Source organism: Mercurialis annua, linkage group LG3 (genome assembly GCF_937616625.2).
Source record: "Mercurialis annua linkage group LG3, ddMerAnnu1.2, whole genome shotgun sequence".
In the NCBI taxonomy this organism is placed as follows: domain Eukaryota; kingdom Viridiplantae; phylum Streptophyta; class Magnoliopsida; order Malpighiales; family Euphorbiaceae; genus Mercurialis; species Mercurialis annua.
Genome location: NC_065572.1, coordinates 69,818,382 through 69,842,508, shown reverse-complemented (window position 1 = coordinate 69,842,508; position 24,127 = coordinate 69,818,382). Strand labels below are relative to the sequence as shown.

Below are 24,127 nucleotides of genomic sequence, written 5' to 3'. Positions count from 1 at the left end.
GCACCTAACAATACAAGGATTACTCCTACATACCTCTTTTAAAATCTGAAAAATCTACTTGGAAGCACATCATTAAAAATGGAGTTGATGTGAATGCTATATCAATATTTGGGACATCTCTGCATATTGCTATAACATGACCCAAACCTTCAACAATAAAGTTCTCATGGAGTTTGGACGTTTAGGTAATGATGTAATCTCACTCTTTTTTTTATCATATAAGTCTACTCTCATATTCTCTTAATAAATATTCTTTTTATAATATTTATTATTATTCATCTTATTCACGTTCTTATTCGTATATAATGGAATGTCATGTTAAAAACTTTGTAAATTTTACTTTTTCTTATTTAGTTATACAATGTTTGTCCTGAATACCTGTTTTTCTAAATGGAGGGTCAAACCAAAATTTACCCCTTTAGATAACAATATAAAAACTTGTTTGTTTCAATTTGAAACGGAGAGCAAGAACGATAGTTGAGCAAGGGCATTGTCCTTGCTTAGGGCGGGCGGGCGTCTGTGCTCGCCCCCTAGCTCCACCTCTGATCAGGGCATGTGATAAATTATCTCATAGTGTCTTACAAGTTAAATTAATTCATCATATTAATTTTAAGTTTAACTATATTATAGCGGAAGACACTTGCGATGTTCATAACTAAAGGAGAGAGCGCATATAACAAGAAAGGTTTCGATGTTGTAGTTGAGCATTATAATGATATAATTTTATTGCTGTTATTTTGAGTTCTGCATTATTTTTATATACCCAAATTTTGTATGAAAGGATTTTTATGCACTTTATCCTTTTCAATAAATATTGTCTCTAGTTCATTCATTTTATTGCAGGCAATTGCATTAGATCCATTGGATATCAAACTTTTATAGAAACGTGTCAGATGTAAAGTGCAACTTGGGATGAGATTGAGGGCATTTGAGGATATCGAGAGATGCCACTATTTGTAGTGTAAATGGGGGAAAGCAAACTCCTGGGAAGGCATGACTTATAGATTATATGGTAACTATATTCGGACACTGTGGTGGAGCCAGAATTTTGAATCAGGGAGCAAAATTTAATTTGACCAACTAATATTTGGAATTTTACATTATTTTTATGTTGTTCAGTTTAAAAAAAATAAAAAATATTAAACCATTTTAAAATTGATAAATTAAGTGTATAAATTCATTTATATAATTTATAAATTATCTTAAAAATAAGAATAAAATCAAAAATATCGATAAAAAAAACACTAGAAAAATATAAATAAAAGTATAAGATAAAAACATAAAATATTTTAGAGGAAAATATAAGTGCTAGTTTTCCAAAGATATTATACTATAATAAGTGGTATAGTGAGGCTCGACCTCCCTAGCTCCGCCCCTGTTCGGGCACTAGAATCATTTACAATTGACGGTAATAAGAATTATGAAGTTCATGACAAATAGCAAAAAATGACTTAAATGAAAAAGTGACTCAAAGTTTATACTAGTAAGTTGTGTTTATGCTTTGTTGGGTTGTTTTTAGTTTTTTCATATTAGTTGCATATGTTAATTCATGTTGCATGTCAATTGTTTTGATGATTGGAGAAGGAGAACAATTAGGTGAATGAAGGAGGAGGATAGACAAGATGATAGTTTGCTTAACGTAATACAAAACTTAATTTGTTGTTTTAATTTATATATTGTCTTTCTATATTAGTTCTGAGCCCTAAGACGTATAAAGGTACAAGAATGCGAAGGAGGTGGACAACTTTATATGGAGCTTGGAGCAATACTTCAAGACTCCCGGTGTTGGAGAAGACATCAAAAAAATTGATAACGCCACACTCTACCAAGAAGATACCGCGATGATACGTGGGATGAGTTCAAGAAGGAACTAAAAAGGCAATTCTATCCGGAGGAGGCGAGAGCAAAGCTAAGGCATTTCCAACAAAAAGGAAGCATCCGAGACTACGTGAAGGAATTTTCGGAAGTGCTATTAGAGATCCCCGACTATCCAGATAAGGAAGCATTGTTTGCCTTCAAGAATTGGTCTTCAAAATTGGGCCAAGATTGAACTTCAACGACATGGAGTCCAAGATCTTGCTACTGCAATTTCCGTTGCCGAGTCGCTAATCGAGTTCACGAGGCCGGAGAAACCCAAGCCTTACAAGGACAAGGGAGGCAACGAGGATGGTGAAGGAGACACCCAAGGTAAACAAAGCTATCACAATTCAATAAATTTGATGAGGGGAATAACACGAGGGATATTAAGGGTGGAGATAGACCAACCCTTAAATGCTTCTTTTGCGATGGGTCGCATAAAGCGAGAGATTGTCCTAAGAAGGCAAAGCTCTCGGCCTTGATCGAATAAAGTGAAGAAGTCGAGGAGCGGCAACGAAAGGTGACCTAGATGGGGTCTTTGTAAATTCTAAATGCCATCAAAGGCAATGTGGAAGAACCCAAGACCAAGAGAAAGGGTCGATTGTTCTTGAAAGCAATGGTCGATGGCCAATTTGTGAAAGCATTGGTGGACACTGGGCTTTGAATAACTTCCTTCAAGTCGAGGCGGCGAAGACGTTGGGAATGACATATAATGGCGAGAGCGGATGGATTAAGGCATTCAACTCGGAGCTAAAACCAATTTATGGCGTTGCTCGTGGCGTGAAAGTATGCCTAGGTGAGTGGTCGGGCCTTGTTGATTTTTCAGTTGTGCCTATGGATGATTATCCAATCATGCTTGGAATCGAGTTCATGGATCGCGTCAAGGCTATGCATGTTCCTTTTGCCAACACCATGTGGACTTTGGATGAAGGCAACACATGTATGGTTCCACTATCGAGAGAAATAAACGCTAAAACAAAGGAACTCTCAACCATGCAACTCATCGAATATGTAGAAAAGGTTGAACCTGCATTCTTGGCGACACTCATGGAAGAGAGGGACGATACCTTGTCGGAATATCAAAACATGAAAGTTTATCACGTCCCCGAAGAGTTAAAGGACGTGAGGGCACTCGAGCTACTGAAGGAGCTTCCACCCAAGAGAGAGGTGGACAATGGGGAATAAGTGGTGAAAGATGTGACGCCTTTCGAACGCGGAGAAGTAAGGAGGCAAAACAAAAAGTTAGCTTTATGATGGAGTGCAAATCGGGCAAGGCGAATTGTGAGACCGACATGCTTGGTGGAGAAGCAGCGTAAGCTATCATCACAAATTATAACCTTAGGTTGGGGGACCGAGTCAAGAAGGGACTCAAGCATAATCCCAAGGCCAAAATCTTAAGGAAGTTGACAAGTTAAGGAACGAAGCGTCATTTTTGGCAAAGGGATGAAGTGCTAACCACCAAAAGAGATCGAATATACGTGCCGAAGTGTCAAGACTTAAAGAATGGAATCATCGAGGAGTGTCGTACTCTTTCGATGGATCATAAAGGATCAAGTCCAACCGCACTTGAAATTGCCAAAGGATGGAATGAGAGTTCCGATATCGAGCACACATATTTAGCAAGGGCCGCAAAGAAGAAGAAGAAGTGGACCAATGCTAAAACGAGGCAAGTTGGGAGCACGATCTTACATTATGGATAATAAGGGACTAATCGAAGCATACAAGGAGGACGCGACGAGGACGTCTGCAGATTGAGTGGGGGAGAATGTCATGCACCCTAGAATTCTTTGCACGTGATGGAGGTTATATCCTGAATTTGTTTGAAACACTCTTGGATCTCATGTATAAAAATCCTCTAGAACATTCTAGAAACTTCATATTCCAGAACATTATATAATCCTTTAGAATATTCTAGATCCTCAATACTCTATAATCCTCTAGAACATTTCAGAATCCTCTAGAACATTCTATAATCATCCAGAACACTATACAATTACCGGGAACATTATAGAAGGTTCTTTACGAGACTTTTCGTAATTATATAGAATTCTCTAGACTAACCGGGAATACTCCAAAACTCTCTAGAAAGTATTAGATGTACATAATAATTTTTTACATTGTGTAGAATGGTGTAGAATATTTTAATGGTAGAATAGGGACCATTAGATCAAGTAGATTTTAATAATTTATTAATGAGGTAGAGGACTATATATAACCTGAAAACCTTATTTGTAAAGTATCCTCAAATCCAACATTTGTGTACATTTCTTTTCTCAAGTAATAAAAGTCTCACAGTTTTAACCATCTTGCGATCTTTATTTCCGCTAAAATTATTTTAGCCATCTTACGATTTTTATTTCCGCTTAAATTGTGCGTAGCACTTCGAGAGAGACTGACTAGTAACTTGTTCGAGAAAAATTCACTAGTGCCGCACATATGTTAGGTTAGAAAATCCAAACCCGTGACAATGTTCTTTGAGGCATTCTCTTCAAACATTACATATGTAATTCAACTAACACTCAAATTATAACATTTGATCGTATTTATCTTCATCTTCACTTGCTTGCGTAATTATATGTGTCCTGTCATAATTTGCTATCGTTTATATATTTAAATGTTTAACTAATTTTAATGGTGATTAAATTGAGATATTAAAATTTATAATTGTTATATAATCTATATCGTCAATGGATTTTCCATCAGTTTTTTATAAGTTTTTCTCAATTTTTGAGAAAGAGATTGATTAAATAAAGAGCAAATTACTTCAAGACCCCTCACGTTTGTCATAATTCACAATTTGGTACCTCTTATTTGAAAATCAAACGATTTGGTACCCCGGTTTTGATTTTGTAAACTATAAGGCCCTTCAGTTAGTTCCATTAATAATTTGAAATTTACTTTCAAACGATTTCAGTTTCAATTATATAAATGATTTGGTACCTCCTTTTCAAACGATTTGGTGCCTCATTTTCAAACGATTTGGTACCTCGCATTTCATTCTATTAATGATTTAGCACCTATATTTAACAGAAGGGTCTTATATTTACAAAATTAAAACTGACTTATCGAATCATTTGATTTTCAAATAAAAGATAACAAACTGCGAATTACGACAAACGTGAGCGATCTCAAAGTAATTTGCTTTTCAAAATAGGAAAACTTAAGATGAGGTGCCAGCTTTACTATCCATCTGTCCAACGTGGCAAATTGCGTGGTAAAGAATTATGAACAAAGAGTCAACGCGCCCATGAACTTGTGACACTGGATCATCTAGCCCAATTTATACTTTTTTAAACAACTAACCCCAAAACTCTTCATTTTTGGGTCAAATAGCCCCACAATTTATATTTTTATTTTAAAAAACAGATTTAGGATAATTATATCGCAACAATTAGGGAAGAATTTAATTATTTTTTTGCGTCACTCACCTCCGATTTGTATTTTACGCATTTAAAAAAATACAATTATAGGGTTATTTGGCCCCAAAATGAAGAGTTTTAGGGTTAGTTGCTCAAAAAAGTATAAATTGGGTTAGATGATCTCGTGACACTAGTTTAGGGGGCGCGCTGACCCTTTGATCAAAGAATTATTCCTCTTCTACTTGTATTCTGCAATTAAAACCCTAATTTGATAGCCATCCACCTGTTAAACCCTACCTCGACAGCAATAGTAAAAAAAAAAAAACTTCAAACAATCTACCAAGCGATGTCGACATTAACAGATGAGGAAGAATTTTCATGTTCATCGGATTCCGACGTCGACGACCCGTTGGATTATTTAGTCGACGTAGAAGCAACTGGCGGTGCAATTACTCTGAATTCAAGGCGTCCAAATGCCCACGGCGGCGTTCACTCTAAACATAATTTATCAACACTACAACCCCTTGCTAATCGCAACCAGAAGTTCTCTAATCGCATCCGCGTTTCTCCTTTGGAGGTATTGATAATATTGCTAATTCACAAGTTATTATAAATTTGTGTGGTTAGTGAAGTTAATTTTTTTATTTTTTTTATAATTGGCGCAGGAATGGGAAGGGAGAGTTGATTTTGGAATGTCGAATTCAGTAACGACTGAGATTCGAGAAAGTATTAGGGATATGGCTACTGGTAAAACTAGAACTACTGAGAAAGCTGATCGTGCTACTGTTGAACAGGTAACCAATTTTCCGTCAAAAAATGCTGATGTGGACTCCGGAACAGTTTCATATATTAAATTGCCAAAATTGAAAGTTCAATTAACCCTAATTTTTTTTGTAAGATTACCTGTTATTAAGGGAGGTGCAAATTAATTTATTGCATTTGTAGGCAGTTGATCCAAGAACGCGCAAAGTTATATTCAAAATGCTTAATCGAGGTGTATTTAGTGAAATAAATGGCTGCATTTCTACTGGAAAAGAGGTAATTATACTTGGTTTGGTATCGGCTCTTTTAAGGCGGAAAACTTGAGCTTTGAGTCATTTGTTATCTAAGTTTTGAATCTTGATTTTTCTTTTGGTTTGTTAATAGGCAAATGTGTATCATGCAACGAAGCCTGATGGTCAAGAGTTTGCTGTCAAAGTTTACAAGACTTCAATTCTGGTTTTCAAGTAAGTCTAGTGGTGATCTAGCTTGTAAAATAAGAATTGCTTCTACCAATCTAAAGGTTTTTGTTTGAAAAATTAAGCATTTAGTATTTTAAGGCTAACGGCTAGTCTTTTATGTGGGAAAAGAAGTGGAAATTAGTGAATTAAATCTAATTTTGAGAATATTTATACACTACCTCTTCAATTGTACCCTTACAATTTTTTTTCTTCTAATGTTGTTTGCAATTAAGATAACAGTTTTTGGCTCATCAACCTTTTTAATGTTTAATTTTCTGGCACATTTTGCTGGGTATTTCTGATCGATCTTAAGGTTAATTAGAGCTGCTTTGATTTCGTAGATTTTATTTTTCTTACAGCCTCTCATGCAATATGATTTGTTCTTTGGAAACTATAGGGACCGGGATCGGTATGTTCAAGGTGACTATCGATTTAGATATGGTTACTGCAAGCACAATCCAAGGAAAATGGTAAAGACATGGGCTGAAAAGGAAATGAGAAATCTTTTGAGGTAAGGTAAACATTTAGTTTTATATGGAAACATTCTCTTGTAATTTGTTCATTAGCTCTGCTATGTAAAAATTATAATTTGATGAATTTGCGGGGAATTTTACTTTCTCATGAAGCCTTACATAGACCTTTTCTGCTGTAATATATTTGCATTTTGAGTTGCAGAATTAAGGCAGCGGGAATTAGGTGCCCAACTCCATATCTTTTGAGACTTCATGTTCTGGTCATGGAATTTATAGGTATTGCTTTTCTGCTTCCTTTTCCTTTATGATCCGTGTATACACGTTTGGATTGTTGGGTGTCCTTATTTATGCATGTGTCAAGATGCATGAATTTTAAGTTATGTGATGTTTTCATATAGATTTTAAGGTGACTAGAAGAAATGTAATCTCATAAACATATCACATCCATCCAGTTTTCAGTTTCTGCTATTTAGCCTATTTGTCTCAACAGCTCAATGGAGTTGTTAGAAGCAACTTCCTTTCAGACTATTTACCAATTTACATTATTATTATTTTGTGGATTCATGAAGCTAGTGCTTTAAGATAAATACTTTTCATAGTTTCATTTCCCGTATGTTAATCAATTTTCACATCCATCAAAGACTCAGTTTTCAGTTTCTGCTATTTAGCCTATTTTTCTCAACAGCTCAATGGAGTTGTTAGAAGCAACTTCCTTTCAGACTATTTACCAATTTACATTATTATTATTTTGTGGATTCATGAAGCTAGTGCTTTAAGATAAATACTTTTCATAGTTTCATTTCCCGTATGTTAATTTATAATGTCTTTAAGCATTTCTTTTGCCGCTAATATATATTCAGGTCTGTGAATATACATCTCTTTTGTGTATTCCATTTTTGATATACAATATTTGCTACAGGAAAGACTGGTTGTGCTGCACCTCGCCTCAAGGATGCTGCCTTATCTTTGGACAAGCTACGTGAAGGTTATGTAGAGGTGCGTACAATTGTTTGGTCAAAAGTAAAACCTTGAAATAATATGTATTTTGTTGTTTGATTTTAGTGAGTCATGACCTCTTTACATTTTATTTTCAGATGATAATTGCAATGCGAACTTTATATCAGAAGTGCAAGCTAGTGCATGGGGACCTTAGTGAATATAACATACTCTATTATGAGGTGAACATTATAGACTTCCTTACATAGATAAGGTTTTTGCCTTTAGGCAAGTTTTAATGCACTTTACAATACGAAGGATAAATTCTTTGGAGAATGGAGGCTAACTGAATTCTGAAGATGTTTGATCAGAGCATATGTGTTTCTTAAGATATGTTAGATCAGTCACATTTTTGAACCGTGATTTATGATCTAATTTGTTACTCGTGTTTGCAGGGTCACTTGTATATAATTGACGTCTCCCAAACTGTTGACCTTGACCACCCGCGGGCCCTTGATTTCCTTCGTGAAGACTGCGTTCATGTTTCTGTAAGTAGTTTTTACAGGATGGATGGCTGTTGTTTTCCTAAGATTGTTATTGTTGGAAAAGGTCAAAATCAAACAAACAAATGTTTTGATAAGAACAATACGATTTAATCAGGTATGTGTTGTATGCAGGATTTCTTTAAGAAAAATGGTGTAGCTGTCATGATGATTCGAGAGCTATTTGATTTCATTGTTGATCCAACCATTACTGATGATTCTGTTGATAGTTATTTGGAAGAGGTTTGTTGTCTTGCCTGTGTTTCTGATTTCTTTAAAATCCTTACTGAGATCCTCATTTGACTATGGCATCCTGTCTCAGATTCAACAAAAAATTTTGACCAGAGACATTACCGCAGAGGACGAAATTGCAGATTCCGTATTCGTGCAGGTACTTCCCCCCTTCTGATAAACTTGTTTGTCATTTTTCTTATTGTCTCTAGAACATATTGTGATTAGCTTGTATTTTCTTAACTTGGGGAACCATTTAATTTGAAAAAAGTAAATTTGTTTGTCATTTTTTGTTTTCTTCTTATATTTGCATTGAGATCATTGTTTTGGTGGTACAGTCGTACATTCCAAAGACGTTAGATAATGTGAAGCATGCAGAGGAGGACGTGATAAGAGTAACAAGTGGCAAGGATACAGAAGATATGTACTATCAAACCATTACCGGAATGAAGGAGGCTCTTTCTAAAGGTAAGTCTGTCATACAAGAGGAGTATGAAGAGGGTGTCACCTCTGTATCAAAGTCTTGTATCGGTATCGACGGACCTGAGACTAAATCTGAGGACGAGACAGATGACGATGATGACTCAAGTTCAGGTGAATCAGATGAGAGTGGCTCTTCATCTGTTGAGGATCCTATCGATAAAAAAACTGCCAGAAAAGAAAATAAAAAGAAAGTAAAGGAAGAGAAAAGAGAAGCTCGCAAGAACAAAGTGCCCAAGGCTTTGAAGAAAAGAAAAAAGAAACTGGCTAAAGCCCAGAAGACTAGGTAAACAGTTTTTTTTAGGCATGGTGATGGCATAACTATAGTTATTAGTCAGATGAAAGGATAAGTTAATTATGTCCAATGGTGATTCCATTTACATTAGAAGAGGAACTGGAAGTATTTTTTGATTTTTGGCAAATTTTGTTTTATGTTTTTAGGTAAGAATTTCCCATTGAGGATAAACTGGTGTTGCATGTTAAACATAAATCACTTCTTTATACAAAAACTACAAGCAAATTGATGTAAAAAATCATTAAAAAATTGATTTTTTAAAGTTTAGTTGAGAGTAAAACTTATTAAATGATTTTATTAAATAATTAAAGTTATGTCGTGCTCAGCTAATTTCAAACTATTATTATGATGTTATCTACTGATAATTCAATTATGTTTGAACTCTTATAATAAATTAATTATTAATTAATTTATAATGAGTCTCCGGATTCTTTTGTTGAAATGGTAATCATAAATTTAATTTTAACTCCAAATTACTAATTTAAAAGTAATTAAAAGCTATCATCCTCTATTTTTGAATAAATAGTACTCCCTCCGTTCTTTTTTAGTTGTCCATTTAGCCAATATTATACATACCAGGATAGTGCTCATTTTGTCTTAATTTATAAAGAGAAATACTAATATAGCCCTATTAGTTAATAAATGTTTTTTAAATAAAAACATGGAGTCATTTAGTAGGGATGGATAAATTTGGAAGATAATAGCTAAAGTCACATTGAAATCCTAAATGGACAATTAATTAGAGACAAATATATTTTGCTAAATGGACAACTATAAAAGAACGGATGAAGTATTTACTTTAAACAATTACTGCTATTAATAAATACGAATATTAATGTTGATAAAATTAAAAGCCAATGTTGGTCAAAATTTTGAATAAGTACATTTCACGTTCACTAATTGTATGCACACAAATTAAAAGAAATTATATTTAACAAAAGTAAAAGTGAAACCAATCTTTCACGTTTTGCTATCGCATGCCCAATCTATTGCACTTTTACTATTTACTACTAGTATTTACTGCTTAAAATTAATCAATTCCTTTCATTAATTTCATGGTATCTAATACTACTACTTAAGGATATTCTCTTGATTGTGCAAGTTAACCAGAATTCTATCAATTTTATCTGTTGTTAATATATAGAAATTCTTAGGTAGACTAAGTCTACCACGTCATCCGTAGACTAAACCAATCATGTGATAACACTTCATTAAAATGAGGGTATTTTTGTAATTTCGTTTGTTATTTGCATACATTTTTGAATAATGATATTACAAGAATATCCTCATTTTAATGAGGTGTTATCACATGATTGGTTTAGTCTACGGATGACGTGGTAGACTTAGTCTACCTAAAAATTTCTCGTTAATATATTACTATCAGTAATTTTTTTTAACAAGTTCAATAACTCATCATATATAAATAGCACGTCTTTTATAGCAATTTTAATTATTGATGTAGCTTTATATATTAATTACAATGAAAATAGAAATCCAACTCTACAATTGTTAATTTTTAGTTACAACTTAAATTAAAATTAATTTTAAAACTGATGAATTTAAAGTATATTGTAATTGAAAAAGTGCACACTATTATTAGAGGACCAAATAAATAGTTATTTTTCAAAGATATGGCAAAAAAGGGGATTAATGTCAACGTAACAAACAATGTAGTTGATGTTTTGGAGTTGTCTGCAAAGACTCCAAAACCCAATCATTGATCCAATTGGTTGGTTTTTCCTCTAAGCATATCCAAATTTCTAGAGAGAGAAACTGATTGGCGCCATTATTCTCTCACTATAAATTTCGGAGCTTTTTGGGTTTTACAATTCCATTTTGTTTCAATTATTGTGACCCAGAAAGCAGAAACTTAAACCAATGGAGGGTTTTAATTTTCAGGGCTTTAAAAAACCCTTGATAATGCTGTTGTTTGTTCTGTTTGTTTTAAACTTGAGCTTTGTTAATGGTGACATGGATGGGCTTGGAGAGCAACCACTTTCCAAAATTGAAATTCACAAAACTGTTCTTGCTTTATCTGCTGATGCTTCTGTTAAAGCCTCCCCTTTACTTCTTGGCCTGCTGGTAATCATTTTTAATGTTTTTTTTTTAATAGTATTGGATTGTTTTTGTGCTTAATGTGTAGTAGTGGTTTGATTGATTGATGTCTAGTTATTTATATAACTACAGGGTGGGGATACTGAAAATGTAACGGTGGATATTGTTAACCCTCAACCATCTGGAGATGATTGGATTGGAGTTTTCTCCCCTTCAATATTCAAGTAATGTCATTTTGTAGTTTTAGTTTTTGTTGATTTGAATTGAAATTGTTGAGCTTTAATCATTGATAAGCTAGGCAGCACAGACACTTCACTTGATCAACGTTTCTGAAATGGGAAACCTTAAATAACGCCGTTTCGCCGTGTCAGTGTCCAAGTGTCTTGTTTTTTAGTGTCCGTGCTACCTAGTTGATAAGTGTAGTTTCTTAGTTGTTTTCCATGTTTAATGGTTTATAAAATGGAGCATTGTTTTCTTTTTGCAGTTCATCCACATGTCCACCAAACAATGAGCCCAAAGAGCAAAACCCATATATTTGTTCATCCCCAATAAAGGTAGTGATGTTAAATTGGATTTGAATTACTTGAAGATTTAAACTGCAGGGTCTTTTGGATCTCTAATGTTTGTCTTTTTTGATATGATTATTGCAGTACAAGTTTGCAAATCATGACAATTCAAAATACACTGAGACAGGCAAGAATACTTTGAGATTTGAGATTATAAATCAGCGGGCAGATTTCATATTCGCCTTATTTTCAGGCGGACTGTCAAATGTGAGTCTAATTTTATTTAAGATTTATCTATTACATGCGCCTATTGGCCTTATGGCGATTTTATCAAGAGAGCAAATATAATACTCTCATCTCTTGCAGCCAAAACTTGTCGCAGTGTCAAATACCATAACTTTTCTTAATCCTAAAGCGCCTGTGTATCCCCGTCTTGCTCAAGGAAAATCTTGGGATGAGGTGAGTTTCTTTTTATTGATAACTGCTGAGTATGTCTAGCAAAAGGTTTTTAAAAAATAATTTCTGGCATAATAGCCATTGACGTGAGTCTATTTGTTTCATAGCGAGTAAATAAAGCTTTTCCATTTTGATTTCAACCTTTGTTTTTTTAATACAGATTTCTTCATCAGCTGTTAAATTATGCAGTAATAAAAGATACAAGTTTATAAACTTGTCCAGTGTTTGGGAAATCACTTTCAAATAATATTTGAATATCTTTATTTTTGGGAGTTGGTTCATAAAATTTCATTTCGGTATTTAAAGATTTTTTTACATGTTGCTCAGATGACCGTGACTTGGACTAGCGGTTATAACATCGATGAAGCTATTCCATTTGTTGCATGGGGTCTGAATGGAGACACTTCGTTGCGCTCACCTGCTGGAACATTGACATTTGATCAAAACAGCATGTGTGGTATGAATTATTTCATCCACTTATGTGGCACAATCGCAAATTTTGATGGTTCTATGTTTTATAACATGTTCAATTATTCGCATAACTCCATTCTGATTGATGATGATTGATTGTAAAGTGTTTATATATTTAGTTATGAAATGCATTTTTTATTCTGGTTAACTATGATTAAGTGTTCAAATGTGGAGTAGCAATTTCTAAAATCTCTTGCCGATTGTTTTATCCTTGCTTAGTGACATACTATGTACAATGTTGTTGCTCAGACTACTCATGGTGCTGGTCAATAGCTTACTTTTGTCTTATTCTGTTAAGAAAACTTAAGATTTCTTGTCGCTTGATGGTTTTGTTTACCTTGTTACACGCACTGTTTTCTCCTAGTCTTATCTTCAATTATATGGTGAAGTTCAAAACATTTGCGTTTTCCCCCCCCTGTTTTGCATTAGAAGATATTCAGTTAGTTTTTCATATGTTACTGTAACAAGGATCCCATTTCCAGGTTCACCTGCAAGGACAGTAGGCTGGCGTGATCCTGGATTTATACACACAAGTTTTTTGAAAGAGTTATGGCCAAATACTATGTAATCATCTTTCACTATCTTCTACTCTTCTATTCATCTTGGGAATTCATGTCCGAAATCTTACACTTGCATTGATTAATCGTAAGCTGTGATCCTGTCTTCTCAGATACTGGTACCGGATGGGTCACATCCTAACCAATGGCGTTTACATCTGGAGTAAGATGTATTCATTTAAATCATCTCCATTCCCTGGACAGGACTCATTGCAGCGTGTCATTATTTTCGGCGACATGGGGAAGGTACCAATAAAAAATACATAATAAATTGTTATTTTGGTAACTTTATATTTGTGTGAGTACATGCCCATATTTACATGTGTTTATGTTCTGTTCCATTCCTTAAAATATTTCCTAGCATTTTACCTCGGACTGATCACTTTCACAATCAGATTTAACAATGGATGTAAGTTATACCAGATCTCTTATGAAGACTTGGGTCTATATGTTCAACTATTGTTAGAATGCATCCTTAAAATATCCTCTAGTTAAGATTATTTTTGACAAGATTATTAGCACGCCAAGATTCCCCTTTTGGGTCATATGAAAGGAGTTTTACTTATTTAACAAATACGTTTCAGGCAGAGCGTGATGGGTCAAATGAGTACAGCAATTATCAGCCAGGATCACTCATGACCGCAGACCGACTTGTTGAAGACTTGAACAACTATGATATAGTATTCCACATTGGAGATCTAGCATATTCAAATGGATACATATCACAATGGGACCAATTCACAGCACAGGTCCAGGCCATTACATCAACTAAACCGTACATGATTGCAAGGTCTGCGCCTTTTGCTCATGAACCTTAAGTTTATGGCCCATTTTGTGTATCTGTTTAAATTAATTCCAGTCTTTTGCTTTTGCAGTGGCAACCATGAACGAGACTGGCCTAATTCAGGATCCTTCTATGACGGACTCGATTCCGGTGGGGAGTGCGGAGTGGTTGCTGAGACCATGTACTATGTCCCTGCAGAGAACAGAGCTAAATTTTGGTATTCTAATTTCCAATCATTAATTTCTCTCTATCTCCGTTTCTTCTTTTATAATTATGTTTGCATATTTGAATTTAACGTGGCACTATGCAGGTATTCAACTGATTATGGCATGTTTCACTTCTGCGTAGCTGATACAGAGCATGACTGGAGGGAGGGATCGGAACAGTATAAGTTCATTGAAAATTGCCTAGCGTCTGTAGATAGACGAAAGCAGCCTTGGCTAATTTTTGCAACTCATCGTGTCCTTGGATATTCCTCCAACGATTGGTACGGAAAAGAGGGTTCATTTGAAGAGCCCATGGGAAGGGAAAGCTTGCAAAAGCTTTGGCAAAAGTACAAAGTAGACATCGCATTTTACGGGCACGTGCATAACTATGAAAGGTCATGCCCTGTATACCAGGTACTCAAATTGCAGATATGTTTTAAGTTCTTTGAGTAAGCAAAAATGTTTAGCCTCTCAATGTCGCCATTCGTTTAATACTTTACTGTTTATGCTGGTGGTGCAGAGTCGATGTGTGAATTCAGAAAAAAATCATTATTCAGGCACGGTGGAGGGAACAATCCATGTTGTTGTCGGTGGGGGAGGAGCCCACTTATCACCATTCAGCGGAACGATTCCTAATTGGAGTGTGTTCAGAGATTTCGACTTTGGGTTCGTGAAGATGACAGCATTTAACCACTCATATTTGCTCTTTGAGTACAAGAAAAGCAGTGATGGCAAAGTACATGATTCTTTCACCATTTCCAGAGATTACAGAGATGTTTTGGCCTGTATTCATGACGGTTGCGAAGCAACTACTTTGGCAAGTTGAGCCACAAAAATATTTGCTCAATTGTTAGATTTTTGTTTAGCAATTTTTTTTAGATTATTCGAAAGGACATATTAGGTTAGAGTCTTTAAGAATAATAATATAATATTAAGGCTTTAATGTGATGCATTTCACTTCTCCTTCATCTCCTACTTTTGCTATTTCTATATGCATTTTATATGTGAATGTCCTGATATAGTTTCTATGGGACATTTAGGATGAGATACTGTCTTAATAATACATGCTTTTACAAAGAAAAAGGCCTGTTACAGGGCATGATAAAAATTGAAACTTTGTACACAAAACTACAGAGAAAATCTGCTCCAGGCTTTGTGTTTGCCGGTTTTGGTGGGGTAAGGTTTTACACTTGCACATAAGTTACTAACTAGATATACATCCAAAAACTCTATAGCTAAAGCAGAGCTTCAATTGTTATGGCACAAATGAGAGGGAGCTGGAAGATATAATGATGTCTTGAATGCAACCGGTGAAACCCTTGGAAGACTCTACTTTTAGAGGAGAATGTCATCAATCACTCATCTCAACTTCACAAGGTTTGCTTTGCTGATTGTCAGATGAACAAACAGAGGCCAGAAGATCATCAATTTTTAGAGGAGAATGCCGGGCCATATGCTGGAACACAATCTGCAAGTAACAGTTTCAAGTCAATAGTTGTGGAAGCCTCTACTTACTGCAACCTATAAAAACTTGCAAAAACAAGCTAATTGTAACCGGAGTTATATATGGAAAACATACAAAATTAGTTGAGTGAACAAACAGGTTACACGGCATACTGTCCTCCAGAAACAATAAAACCAGTTATATGAACAGCTACTTCAAGAAATGGACGAGAAAAAGCAACTGCAAGGATAAAAAATCCTGATCTCTATCTTGCTAATTTACTTTATCTTGGCATTAACTATGAAGTCATGTTGCTGAGGAAGCATGGTAGACGAATCCAAGGACATATAAGAATTTAATAACGCCAATAGCTTTTCTTTAAAACCAATAATTCATGGTTCAATGTCCTCTTTATTTAAAAGGAACAGTTCATATCCCATACGCATTCTAAAAAACAATGTGCAAGCTTAACTATATACCCTCATAAAGCATCAAGGATTCTGCCTTCTAATATAAAATTTCATCTAACAAAGTCCTTGTGAAGGAAAAACAAAACTTACAAGGGAGTATGAGATGTAAATTTTTCTTACTAACCTTTGAGTAACTATCTGCAAAAGCACGTGCCTTATTGGGCTTGCCAAGATAATGTAGATCAGCATTCTTGACCTTTCCATCCGCAAAACTCAATCCTCCATCACAAACAGAAAACCGTACAAGATTTCCTGAACGTAGCCCTTCCTAAAGGTTTAAAATGATGAACCAAATTATTAAGAGAGAAGGAAGCCAAAGACCACAAGAAGGGCATGTATAAACCAAACCTGTTGAATAAAATCTGAATGTAGGCAGCCGAAGGCCACAGGAGGATCATCTGATGCAACTAGACTGCCATCATCTTGTAGCTCCAAAACTACCTAGTCAAAGAACCATGATAGGCATCCATAAACAACTCGACCCAAAAAATAATAACTAACAAAATAGTTTCTAGTAGAGAAACATACCTGTTGTTGGCTCAGAACCTCGCCTTTACTATCTGTGTCAATAACATACTGACTACACTTCTCATCTTTCCAAACTAACGCCAGTGGTGTATTTCCCATTTGGTAGTGCGCATGCCTGACAAAGTCAATATTAGTAACATATCCATAGAGTACATTCCCATTCCAGCCAATACCAAACAATATAAGAAACAAAACAAACATTATACCATAACACGAGCAATAAAACGACTTACTTATTATAGAACAATAAACCATCCTTTACATAGGGCACATCTCCAGTATAAGCTGACCAAAGACCACTCTGATCACAGTTATAAACAGGGACCGTAGAAAATCTATACTTATGAAAAGAACTAGGAGGATCGCACGATCCGGTCTCTCCAAGCTTCGAGTTCAACCAAAAGAATCGAAACTCGGCACTGCAATCATACAGCGGGTAATCTCTCCAGCAAACCATATCTATCACATAATAAGTCTGATCCAACTGCAAAACATACAGTATTTAAGTACAACTTTTACTCTATAGAGTTGAAAAACACACGGATAAGAATGAATTACCTCGTGGAAAATACAGTCAAGTATACAGTAAGACTGAGAAGAACCAGATGAATCCCTAATTTTAGCTCCATTAGGTAAAGCTGACGGAAAACGGTGCAGTATTGAGCCGTTCCTTTGCCGACTAACTGTAATTCCGTTACATGAGACTACGAAGCATCGTTTGCCAGCTGGTCTGGCGAATACATACCTAAATTCAATTGAATTAATTACTAAAAACGATGAGTTTTGTAGAGAGAGAAAATATGGTGTTAGAGAGAGAAAGGTACCAGTCTTGAGGCAGGCAATCAGGAACGTCGATCATCCACTCCGGTAGCATTAACTGTCTGGCGAACCATTTTCTAGCCTCTGCTCCTTTCATTCTCGAGGCTTGACGGACGTCAATCTCCGGAGCTCCAGATTGATCCGGTTCGGGTTGTCTATCGGGTAATAGTTCAGGTTCGGGTTCATGTTCATGTTCAGCTTGAGCGGTTTGAGATTGGAGAGAGAGGACAGTAGAAGCTAGACAACGTGCTTGTTGTTGAGCATCGCGACGGCTCTGTTCCTGCCGTTGTAACGTTAAGTCTCTTCGTCTTTGCTGATCGGAGATCGCCGCTCTCTTAAACGGACGGCGGAGATCGTGTGGTGCCATTTCTTTTTTTACACTTCCACCCTCTACGAATCGTTTTTAAAAAATTAGAATGAGCGGCTATATATTTTATAAGACTGGAACGATGCCGTTTCTTAAAAACGCCTCGTTTTGTGTTTAACTTGGTTAAAACTGGTAGCTTACTTTGCAACTACCTCTAACTACTAAAATGGCGGATATTTCTATGCTATGAAGACAAAATAAAACTCAAAACTATGAAGAAGAAGAAGAAACAGAGACAGCTACAACATCCAATTCTCTGATCGTGTGGTGCCATTTGTACTGCAGATAGGTACGCTTGTTTCTGATTTGAGTTTAATCTAAAAATGGACGTCCCATTACTGCGTTACCAAAGTCTCTCATTGGATCAATTTAGGGATAATTATAGCTTATTATCTTCGTCTAAGTGTATTAATCAGATAAATCTATTCTCTATATATGGTTTTACATTCAGTAGAAGAAAATGGAGTACTCCAGTTGCTATTACAAACCAGAGTTATTCTCTTGATCGTGGATTACAGCCACGGCCTAAACCAATTTCTAAACCATTAATTGACTTAGGAAAACGAACTAATATTGAAAATACCCATGTTAAAAAATCAAGTATTAGAATTTGTAGTCAGATAGAGAAGTTAGTTGTTCATGGAAGGTATATCGATGCGCTTGATTTGTTTGAGATACTTGAGCTCGACGGAGGATTTGATGTGAGTACCACTACTTTTGATGCTTTAGTTGCTGCTTGTATAGGATTAAGATCCATCCCGGGCGTTAAGAGGGTGCTTAGTTATATGTTGGGTAACGGGTTTGAACCGGATCAGTATATGGCTAATAGAATTCTGCTTATGCAAGTTAAGTGTGGGATGATTATTCATGCTCGGAAATGGTTTGATGAAATGCCTGAAAAGAATTTGGCTTCTTGGAATACTATTATTTCTGGGCTTGTGGATGTGGGGGATTATAGGGAATCATTCAGATTGTTTTTGATTATGTGGGAAGAGTTTTCTGATGTTGGGTCTCGCGCGTTTTCCATCATGATTCATGCTTCTTCTAGAATGGGGTGGATTTCTACAGGGAGGCAGCTACATGCGTGTGCTTTGAAGATGGAAGCAGGGGATGATGTGTTTATTTCTTGTGCTTTAATTGATATGTATGGTAAGTGTGGCAGCCTGGAGGATGCTCAATGTGTCTTTGATGAAATGCCAGACAAAAATACAGTGGCTTGGAATACTATCATTGCCGGTTATGCACTTCATGGTTATAGTGAGGAAGCTTTGGACATCGTTTATGGGATGCGTGTTTCTGGTTTTAGAATGGACCATTTTACACTTTCTATAGTAGTGAGAATATGTGCGCGGTTAGCTTCTTTGGATTATGCTAAGCAAGCCCATGCTGCTCTAATTCGTCATGGTTTTGAATCGGATATGGTAGCAAACTCGGCACTTGTTGATTTTTATAGCAAATGGGGAAGAGTGCAAACTGCTCAGAATGTTTTTGACCAGATGTCTTGTAAAAACATTATTTGCTGGAATGCCTTGATTGCGGGATATGGTAATCACGGTAATGGAGATGAGGCAATTGAGTTGTTTGAGGAGATGCTTGAAGAAAGGATGAGACCCAACCATGTCACTTTTCTTGCTGTTCTATCTGCCTGTAGCTACTCGGGTTTATCAGCACGCGGGTGGGAAATTTTTCAAGCTATGGAGAAAGAGTACAAAGTAATTCCTCGGGCAATGCATTATGCTTGTATGATTGAATTATTAGGTAGAGAAGGGCTCTTAGATGAAGCTTTTGCTTTGATAAGACGTGCTCCTTTTAAGCCCACTGCAAATATGTGGGCTGCTCTGTTGACAGCTTGTCGAATCCATGAAAATGTAGAGCTTGGGAAATTGGCTGCTGAGAAGCTTTATGGAATGGAACCTGAGAAGCTTAACAATTACATTGTTCTTTTGAATATATACAACAGCTCTGGCAAGCTAAAAGAAGCTGCTGGCGTCGTCCAGACCTTAAGAAGAAAGGGTTTGAGAATGCTTCCAGCATGCAGTTGGATTGAAGTTAAGAAACAGGTACATGTTTTTCATTCTGGAGATAAATTTCATCCCCAGAGAAAGGAGATTTATCAAAAAGTGGATGACTTGATCAAAGAAATTTCTAAATTTGGTTATATTCCTGAGAAGAAAAGCATGCTTCCTGATGTGGATGAACAAGAACAGCGCCTGTTGTTGTACCGTAGTGAGAAACTGGCAATTGCTTTTGGGTTGATTAACACTCCATATTGGGCACCTCTGCAAGTTGTTCAGGGTCACCGTCTCTCTAGCGACTCTCACGAAGCAATTAAGTTGGTAGCTATGATTACCAGGAGGGAAATTGTAGTAAAAGATGCTAGCAGATTTCATCACTTCGAAAACGGGAGTTGTTCTTGTGGGGATTATTGGTAAGTACTGTTGTTTTATACTCTGAAGGCCAATTTTCCCTGTCTGAGAATTTACATCTGCAAATTTGTCAAACAAATTTGTTCTCTATTCTTATTTACCTACGTTCTAAATAATGTTATAGTTGTAATTATTCCTCGTAGTGAATTAGAAATGATAGTTCTTAGCCACATATATATTTCAAATTTTATTCACTTGTTTATGATATAATTCTATTTAAGAAATTCTGTTTCAACTCTTTTTATTCGCATATAAAATTTTACCTTACAAATTATGGAAAATATGCCTCTTTGCTATGCCTATAGATTTTGGGATAGGCCTGGAAATTTTCTTCCTAGTAGGTGGTGGTTCTAGTTTATATCTTGATTCCCAGCTTCTTGTTGTGAATATTTGCTACTGTGGCTTCTAAAAAAATGACCCGGCACCATCAGTTTGTATTTGATGCTCCATGTATGGTTTAATTAAAAGGTAATAAACAATTGATTTTTTAAATAAAAAGGAGATGTAATGAAATTGCTAACCTCGAGTAATATTTGACTGATAGGATGCAGTTTGTAATTTGTTTATGATCAATGGTCTGCGCGCTTCTGATTGTTTTTATTGCAATATTCTTATATGCATGTTTAACAAATTTGTAATGTGCAAGTTCAAATTGTGTTTCTCAGATTTTCTGTTCCTAGAGATGTACAGAATTTTAATGCAAGTATGGTTCTTTGCTGCATCCAATTACCCAGATCACATGTTACATTCTGTTATCTGCTGAACTTGATATTATTTTCTGCAGTTCTTTCCAACTGTTGCTTTTGATTTTTAGAAGGCTTTAACAATAACAGGGAGCAGATATGCTAAGTAATTGCTTCCATTGTAAAACATTATTATTATTATTATTATTATTATTATTATTATTATTATTATTATTATTATTATTATTATTCGGTTAATTTACATTTAAAGCCTGACAGCTAATGAAAATAAATGGGTGTCAAATTTTAAATAATGAAGTCTCTGTTATCCTAATTAAAGACTGTGTTCCTTGTTAAGCTTACTTTAGCTGCAGGGCATTGAGAGTGTAGGTGATGGGTTAGTTGGAACTAATTGTCATAACTCATTAGAGATTTCATCTAACATACTTGGTTCTTTGGTATGAAAATAGTAGAAATACTTTTGTATTAAGAATCTCTAGAATTATGCTTATATTACCGATTAGGCAATGTCAGCTGAAGATCTTACAAGGCAAAGCGACTAATATTACAAAGCTCGGTTTTGAAGAACTCTACTGCTTATTGTTGTCTGAGATAATGTGTGACTTGTTTAGCTTACGGTTTATCTTACAGGTTGCCTACAATTAAAATTGGGGGCCTTTGAATTGATTGTGTTTGTTAGAGAAAAGTTGATTAACACTCCATTTAAGATATGACATGTCTCGGTCCCCATATTTAATAATGTGTATCTTCCACGTTTATGGTTTTCTTTTTGTCAGTTATCTGGACTCTTAGCTATAAGTATGCGAAAACCAAACTCAGCGGATAAATTCGGTTGGGTTTGATTTGAAAAGACGAACCAAACTAGAAGATTGACTGGTTCAGCTCGGCTGGATATGAACCGAATGCACACTCCTATGTTAGCTGATGGTGGCACAATGTTCCTGAGGAACTGGAGCATATGCCCCTTGTCATTGTGCTGGTTGATTAAATGAAATGTCTTGTATTGGCGACTGTTGAAAGCCATGAGTATCTATTTAAGTAGGGGTCAAGTGTCTAGTTAAGACAAGTTACATCAAATTATTAGCCTAGGTCCAGCCATTATTGATGGATTTGCCATCATATGGACATCGATGGTTCATCCACTGAACTAGGGTCTTCACCTCTGCGGCCTTTTTCTGATTACATATTTGGCCTCTTTGTTATATGCTGTCTGTGCAGAGTGAGATTCATCAATTCTTTGTCCTACCATTGAACTTCAAATATTGTGCGTTAGAATTTGCTACTATTTGAATGTGATTACTTTGAATAAAAATCTTTTTAGCCGTTGCATGCAGTAGAAAGTGGGTGTTTGAGATGGAAATTAAGTTAAAGTTTGTCTGTTTTGTTGCCTGAAATTGAAACAATATCCAAATGATATTACAAGACACGCAGAAAAGTGTGATTCGTTGCTTCAGATGAAAACAATGTTTTTACAATGGTTAGTTTCTTCATATGAACTTTTGGAATCCAACAAAAGAGTTGCCTGAAAAGCTTCCAAATGGCATAATCCAAATTTTTGGTTCAACTAAAATTCTGAATCCTTTTGACTTATGGACTTGTAATTTCCGATGCCAAAAGTGAAATTTTGACACACCATTGTAAAAAACACTAGGCGTACTTAAAATGCAAAGGCCACATATAGCTTGTGGCGCTAGGCGCGAAAAAAAGTTCACGCCCGAGTATCTAGAGGCGCATAGATATATATAAATAAAAGGTTTAGATGCACCAAAAATCGCAAATTTTCGCGTGTTTTTGGTATTTAATATCAACTTTTAATTTTGGCATACAAATACGTGAACTTTCAAAATTTTGCAATAATAGCACCGGCATCGTTGTGAGTATAAACAGCGCCGTTTTGGATGTAAAACGGCGCCGTTTTAGATGTAAAACGACACCGTTTTAAATGAAAAAACGCAAACGTGATACATAATTGTAAAATTGGAAAGTTCATGTTAAATATGCCAAATTTTAAAGTTCATGTTAAATACCAAAAACACGCGAAAATTGGTGATTTTTGATGCATTTAAGCCTAAATAAAAAGTGCACGCCCGAATACCCCTCACACTATATGCATGGTTCTGCCCCCGAGTCCAGTTTGGTTTCTAAACTACTGCATACCAATTGCAAGAGAATTTCTTGTAAGGCAAAGATCAAGCTTCAATATTTTTATTCATTCAAATAAGAATGAAAAATTACATGATCAAATGCTTCATTAGTTGCTTTGCAACTGAAGCGCAGGGAACCACAGAGCATGGAATAGGACAATACGCAACCATACCAACTGAGCTTTCATATTAATATATTATTATCTAATTCTTAAAACTCAGATACATCAATATCCAATATACAGACAAAGCACAAGAATAAAATTTGATACACATGAATCATTTGAAAGGTTTTTCTTTATGTTAAATCTCTCCCGGTCAAACACATAGCACAAAAAGTTTGCACTTTTAAACACAACAAAACTATCACATGGCTTGAGTAGGCGGGTTATGTAGCCGGGACACATATACTAAGAAGGGACACGGCCAAATGGTGTAAGTTTAGAGTTTCCTATGTTAAAATGAAGTCATGTCCGAAATGCCAAATAATAGACAAGTTTCCGAAACGGAAAATGTAAATTGAATAAAGGTCATATTTGGTTAATGGAATAACATAATATAATAGCTATTATTAGCTGTCACGGTAAGAGCTGTTTCAGTGTTGTGTCTTTCAAGTCGAGAAAGGCGACGAGATAAACATTACGTCGCCGTAGAGGTAGAAAGGGTGACATAGAAATTATAGGCAACGAAAAGCTTCTTATGCTTTTCAAAAATGACGAGTAGCATTGGCGACGTGGATATTTCGTCGCAAAAGGAAAAGTAAAAATGGTTTCCATTTATTGCGACGCTTTTTTGCC

General features: G+C 35.6%; 4 protein-coding genes across 4 annotated transcripts; 3 read left to right on the top strand and 1 right to left on the bottom strand.

Moving 5' to 3' along the window:
• The first annotated feature begins 5,429 nt into the window (after positions 1-5,429).
• On the top strand, positions 5,430-9,564 carry LOC126674849 (uncharacterized). The gene is made up of 12 exons (XM_050369374.2): positions 5,430-5,793; positions 5,882-6,010; positions 6,162-6,254; positions 6,363-6,442; positions 6,834-6,947; positions 7,112-7,185; positions 7,829-7,905; positions 8,004-8,087; positions 8,301-8,393; positions 8,523-8,630; positions 8,710-8,778; positions 8,957-9,564. The coding sequence occupies exons 1-12, from the start codon at positions 5,563-5,565 to the stop codon at positions 9,386-9,388; spliced, it is 1,584 nt and encodes a 527-aa protein (XP_050225331.1). The 5' UTR covers positions 5,430-5,562; the 3' UTR covers positions 9,389-9,564.
• A 1,452-nt stretch (positions 9,565-11,016) lies between these two features.
• Positions 11,017-15,396, top strand: LOC126671272 (probable inactive purple acid phosphatase 27). Its single transcript, XM_050365029.2, has 12 exons — positions 11,017-11,475; positions 11,581-11,672; positions 11,933-12,002; positions 12,099-12,221; positions 12,321-12,413; positions 12,738-12,867; positions 13,364-13,445; positions 13,552-13,684; positions 14,023-14,228; positions 14,314-14,439; positions 14,533-14,842; positions 14,949-15,396. Exons 1-12 carry the CDS (start codon positions 11,272-11,274, stop codon positions 15,252-15,254), a joined length of 1,875 nt encoding a protein of 624 aa, XP_050220986.1. The 5' UTR covers positions 11,017-11,271; the 3' UTR covers positions 15,255-15,396.
• A 74-nt stretch (positions 15,397-15,470) lies between these two features.
• On the bottom strand, positions 15,471-18,098 carry LOC126671273 (uncharacterized). The gene is made up of 7 exons (XM_050365030.2): positions 17,695-18,098; positions 17,429-17,615; positions 17,104-17,354; positions 16,871-16,985; positions 16,691-16,783; positions 16,467-16,610; positions 15,471-15,896 (listed from the first exon to the last, which is right to left on the bottom strand). The coding sequence occupies exons 1-7, from the start codon at positions 18,054-18,056 to the stop codon at positions 15,780-15,782; spliced, it is 1,269 nt and encodes a 422-aa protein (XP_050220987.1). The 5' UTR covers positions 18,057-18,098; the 3' UTR covers positions 15,471-15,779.
• Positions 18,099-18,189: 91 nt separating this feature from the next.
• Positions 18,190-20,719, top strand: LOC126671271 (pentatricopeptide repeat-containing protein At5g50390, chloroplastic). Its single transcript, XM_050365028.2, has one exon. It carries the CDS (start codon positions 18,380-18,382, stop codon positions 20,486-20,488), a length of 2,109 nt encoding a protein of 702 aa, XP_050220985.1. The 5' UTR covers positions 18,190-18,379; the 3' UTR covers positions 20,489-20,719.
• Positions 20,720-24,127: the final 3,408 nt, after the last annotated feature.

Excerpts from the sequence above, each read along its gene's own strand:
- LOC126674849 (XM_050369374.2), top strand. The coding sequence starts at position 5,563 with ATGTCGACATTAACAGATGAGGAAGAATTTTCATGTTCATCGGATTCC. Across the intron at positions 8,631-8,709 it reads TTGATAGTTATTTGGAAGAG|ATTCAACAAAAAATTTTGAC; the intron begins GTTTGTTGTCTT and ends ATCCTGTCTCAG. Across the intron at positions 8,779-8,956 it reads CAGATTCCGTATTCGTGCAG|TCGTACATTCCAAAGACGTT; the intron begins GTACTTCCCCCC and ends TTGGTGGTACAG.
- LOC126671272 (XM_050365029.2), top strand. The coding sequence starts at position 11,272 with ATGGAGGGTTTTAATTTTCAGGGCTTTAAAAAACCCTTGATAATGCTG. Across the intron at positions 11,673-11,932 it reads TTCTCCCCTTCAATATTCAA|TTCATCCACATGTCCACCAA; the intron begins GTAATGTCATTT and ends TTCTTTTTGCAG. Across the intron at positions 12,222-12,320 it reads TTTCAGGCGGACTGTCAAAT|CCAAAACTTGTCGCAGTGTC; the intron begins GTGAGTCTAATT and ends CATCTCTTGCAG.
- LOC126671273 (XM_050365030.2), bottom strand. The coding sequence starts at position 18,056 with ATGGCACCACACGATCTCCGCCGTCCGTTTAAGAGAGCGGCGATCTCC. Across the intron at positions 17,355-17,428 it reads TTGACTGTATTTTCCACGAG|TTGGATCAGACTTATTATGT; the intron begins GTAATTCATTCT and ends TATGTTTTGCAG. Across the intron at positions 16,784-16,870 it reads AGGTTCTGAGCCAACAACAG|GTAGTTTTGGAGCTACAAGA; the intron begins GTATGTTTCTCT and ends TTCTTTGACTAG.
- LOC126671271 (XM_050365028.2), top strand. The coding sequence starts at position 18,380 with ATGGACGTCCCATTACTGCGTTACCAAAGTCTCTCATTGGATCAATTT.